At 44.5% G+C, this 4,943-nt stretch overlaps 1 protein-coding gene across 1 annotated transcript in view; it reads right to left on the reverse strand.

The window, feature by feature from the left end:
• LOC119413623 (tetratricopeptide repeat protein 28) overlaps positions 1-4,943 on the reverse strand; it is a 98,844-nt gene that overhangs the window by 90,164 nt on the left and 3,737 nt on the right. The window contains exon 2 of the mRNA XM_037680681.1: positions 3,738-4,037. Within this exon, the coding sequence (XP_037536609.1) occupies positions 3,738-4,037 (300 nt within the window). The remainder of the gene's footprint in view (positions 1-3,737; positions 4,038-4,943) is intronic.

Raw genomic sequence — 4,943 nt, forward strand, 5'->3', positions numbered from 1 at the left:
TGGATGGATGGATGGATGGATGGATGGATGGATGGATGGATGGATGGCGCTGCTCCGCCCAGGAAAAATGAAGCTGTTTTGACCATTAAAGTGCATTTATTAAGCCAACAAAGTCCATGCTCAATAATCCAGGTATACGATCCAACAATTTTCAGTCAGGTCATCTGGACAGTTTCTTTTTTTTTTTGTGCTGAAACGTTTCACCTTCCATCCAGAAGGCTTCATCAGTCAAGGAAACACAAACAAAATATCCTGATGCATGCTCAATAATCCAGGTAGAAAAATCCAAAAAAGTTCAATCTGGTCCTCTGGACAAACAAAATACAGATTCTCCCCCGAACAGCTTACTCCAAAGTGGAACAAACCAGTTATGTTACATTTATTAAGGAAAAATTACACTGAGACACACCTTTGCTATAATGTTGAGCAAAGAAATAATTGTTTTTAAGTGTTAATCTTATTAAATGTTTAAGAACTGCAACAGCGAGTCCTCCCGTGCGCGCTCGCATCACTCAGCTGGTGCAGGTGGAGGAACGCTGGAGAGCTAGCGGCTCAGGCTGCGATTGATGGATGGATGGATGGATGGATGGATGGATGGATGGATGGAGCTGTGCCGCCCAGGTGAAATGAAGCTGTTTTGACAATTAAATAAATGCATAATAAACGCGACAGGTCAGCGGTGACGCATAATAAATGCGACTTATACGGTATGAATTAATGTATTCAACATTTCAACATATCTTGGTCCTAAACTCTGGCATGAAAGCTGGTTTGAGTTATTCATTCCTTTAATGGATGCTAGGCTTGGTGCTTATTTGTTTTAGCTTTTAATCATTTTATAGATAGACTTTTCAAAAGCAATTTGATTCAAGACTCGATCTGCAATACACAATTTTGTGCATGTATCTTTTTAAGGTATTTGAGATGAAGCTCGAGAAAAAAAACATCTTTACACACTCTGAGGTGGGAGCTGGTTCAACGGACTGTCATTCCAACAGGGAGATATACACCCGAGCGCCGCTCACAGAGGCAAAGGCCTCCAGATCAAACACGTACGCAGAATCGTTACTTGGTATACAATAACAACAAACCCCAGTGTCATCACCCAGCAGTGCAAAAAAATAAAAAACAACAAAGCTTTGACCATCGGGGTGTCAGCATCCACTCCACACACAATTACTGAACATGGTGCTGCTGTAATTAAAGTCCTCTTTTCAGCACTCCACACGCCGTGACCTTTTCCAGTGCAAACACTCATCGTCTCAGTTAAACCCAGGCTCCATCCGCTGGGACGTAAATGGATATTTTATGTCGGCGAAACAGACGAAATTGATCCAGATAATGGCTTACAATGAGAAAACGTGTTAAAACCGCTTCAGAAAGCCGAGGCCTGATGGTGTTTACCCGTCAATATTAACGGGCTTCATCTGTAAATTTGGCAACGAGATTTAGGGAGACAGAAAACCCCTGATAAGTATCATCATAACCCATAATCAGAAGCTATGCAAATGATGGTGCCGTATCCCCCCACGACACCGCAGAGCCGGTTCCCTGGAAACTCTCCTGTCAGAGCAGCAGAATGAGAGTGATAGCAGAGAGAAGTGTTTGTTTAACATGTCACTGGAACGACGGCGCTGAGAGGGAGGGACCAGATGGAGGAGCACAGCACACCGGGGTTCAGTCCAACAAAGAGTCCTGTCCTCTCCAGTCACTCACTCATCTGGCTCTTAAAAGGCACTCGAGGCAAACCAAAGAAACACAAACCACTGCAATAATAAACTGATGCTCACATGTTTTCCATCATAGATTAACGGCGCGGACTTCGTGCCTATCAAAGAGAGCCTACAACAGCAGCTTTCCATTTGTACATCAAAATTAACAACGCACAGGAAGAGCGGCTTAGTTATACACCGCAGGTTCGGTTTCCATCTTCCAACAGAGACAGACGTACGCAGCCCCTTGTCTACAACACAGCACTCCATTTTGTTCACATTTAAGCTTTTTTTTTATTATTCAGTAAGAAAAAGAGGCGCAGAGAGCCTTGGGTCATTTAACCACACATTTTCTTTCGTCTCTCCGAATGTGTTTTCTGGCAGTTAAAGCGCAAAGAGCTGACAGATTAGACAGGGAGTTCCTTTATGGGCGGGCTGCCGGCTTCAGGAGGGTGGGCAGCTCACTGGGGCTCGGGGCGGCAACACCACGCCTGTCACTGGTTGATGGGCCGGTGCAGAAGTGCAGTCATAGGAAGGTATGATTGATGATATTATGTACTCGCAGTAGCTTGAATGCCAGCACACTCCTGTGATTTAATCCCCGCTCCTTCATCAAACATGGAGGCACGGCAGATGGACCGCACAACGCCGAGCTTCTCTACCGACGAAGCCAAAGCCAGACGAGCACCACTAATCCATTCTTTGAGGCGGTGCTTATCCAACGTCAATGAGATAAAAACGTAGAATTAATACTAATTATGCAAAGTAGGTGTACACAAATAGATAAAAAATATGTGCTTGTTTGGCTTTTTTTAATCAAATGATGACGCAGAGCTAAAATCATAAACGATAATGTCCTTTTTTTGGTTCTTCTAAATTAAAAATATATTAAGTTGAGTGCTTTGCATTGCTCACACTGAAAGCTTCTCTTGGACAATAATGACCCCTAGTGTTAATGTAAGAAACCTCATTTCAAATATACCAAAAAAAAAAGTTCATACCACAGTCATGCTAATCCTTTTGCCACATGTTGCAAAGTAAAAAAACACGGGTCGAGCTACACCACGCACCAAGTCGGATAATCTGAACCTGAGGCTGAGAGTTGAAGCTGTCAGGAAGTAAATCCAAGAATCAGCGGCGCTGCACGACCTGGATTAGGCCAACCATCCCCCAGCCACACCACAAAGAGCTCATTGTACTCCCATAGCATATAAAAGGGAGGAGAATGATTTTGGCAGTGATTTTCAATTACAGTTTAGTTTCTCTTCCAAAGAGAGGTGAAATCTCACTTAAATGGGGGAGCAGCATACAGATGTGGCATCTTGTAGATAAAATATCAGATTTTTTTTCTTGCCTCTGAGATATTTCAGCAAAAGCGCAGCATTATATAACCCAACGGGCCACGGTTTAGTCCACAGACGGGGAAACCTACCTGAGCGTGGGAAGATGCATAAGTGCAGATCAAAGAAGAGGTGGCCACCGATGCATCATTGGTAGCGACAAATTATCATCAATAGCACTCCACCACATTATCATCAATCTCTCACTTGAAAGACAAAAGTATCCTTCCGTGCTAAATTGCGAAATCAATGCATTTCCATCACCGCGAGGGATGGGTCTTGCAGTACCTCTCTGCGGGTGAGTAATGTGAAATCTATCACAGGTTAGCGCTCGTGGGCCGAGACAAGATCAAAGACAAGAGCTGAGAAAAGTTCGTATTGATCAGCCGCCACCGGAACGCAGCGGAGGACAGGGAGCGTGACTGCAATTTGAAACTCTTTTAAGACAAACATACATTTTCAGATTTTTATGCTAGGAAAAAAAAGGGAGTTACTTGTACTTGTAGTGTACAAGCATTGATGGAACTGTGGTGACACCTTGTCACAAACTGTCCTAAAAGTTAATTTTTATAGTGTATGAACATCACGTAGTTCAGTTAGTACTGGTAATTCTTAGCAGTAAAACTGTAGTTGCATTCGCTGTGCCGTTGTTGGACTCCCAGTGATCCCCTGAACGCGCTCTTACCTTTGGCCACTTGGGATTGAGCTCACAAGCCTTCCCAGCATCCTCCAGAGCAGCCTGGTGCCGGCCCAGTTTGAGGAAGGCTGCTGAGCGGTTGCTGTACAGGATGCAGTTCTGCGGGTCGGCTCGCAGCGCCTCGCTGTACAAGCGGACGGCCTCCTGAAAGTCGCCTCGCTGACACACCTCGTTGCTCTGCTGCACCTTCTCCATGAACTCCGCTTTGCTGAGAGTGTACCTCGCCCCGTCGTCCCCGGCGACATACCGGAAAGGCCTGCCCGCCGTCCGGGAGCCGAACACCGAAGTCTGGAGAACGAGACGGAGAGCAGAGGAGCTGCGATCAGTGCGACTGGGAAATAAAGCAGAAGCAAAATACAGAAGGAGGTAGCACAGGTGAAAGTAATGTCGTTAACAGAGGCTTTGTTCCAGCGAGCGTCACGGCAGAGCCAGCATGCCCAGCACTACGTCCCATAAGCTCAGGACAATTATGTGCCATAATTTGGCTACTAAATGGCTACTGTCCACAAACACAAAAACAGCAGCTGGAACAAGCAGCTGAACTGTGAGGGAGTGTTAATGAAGGAAGAAATAAAATCAAATCATGCACCAGATTAAACTATTCTACTACAGAGACCAAATAAAACCTTGGTGCTGCGCTACTTCTGCTGAAAACACTTTGAACGACAAGTTACTGCTGCTGGAACACAGTAATTTCGTCATAAATGCACTCAGAGCTGAATGACTCAGCTAAAAATTTAAAACTAAAAGAAGCAGGACACTAGCTAAACGCTTAAAGAAGCAAAATGCTGATACAAAGTGTTCACTAAAAGCTAAAGTAGCAAAAGGTTAGTGAAAAATGGTAAAAGGCTGGTGAAGATTCTCAGTCATCCAGGACATGATGAATTCAAAAAACGTTCAAAACAAAAACAACTGGACTTTATTTGTAAGAGAAGACGTTTCGCTCCTGATCCGAGGAGCTTTCTCAATTCAAAGAGCAGTGACCTGAACCCCTCCCTCTCTGCTCTTTGAATTGAGAAAGCTCCTCGGATCAGGAGCAAAACGTCTTCTCTTACAAATAAAGTCCAGTTGTTTTTGTATTGAACGTTTTTTTTTTAACCCAACATGGCAAAATGCTAAAAAAGCAACATCCATCCATCATCTTCCTCTTGTTCTGAAGTCGGGTCGTGGGAGCAGCAGCTTGAGCAGGGAGGT

Source organism: Nematolebias whitei, chromosome 8 (assembly GCF_014905685.2).
Source record: "Nematolebias whitei isolate Nwh7 chromosome 8, NemWhi1, whole genome shotgun sequence".
In the NCBI taxonomy this organism is placed as follows: domain Eukaryota; kingdom Metazoa; phylum Chordata; class Actinopteri; order Cyprinodontiformes; family Rivulidae; genus Nematolebias; species Nematolebias whitei.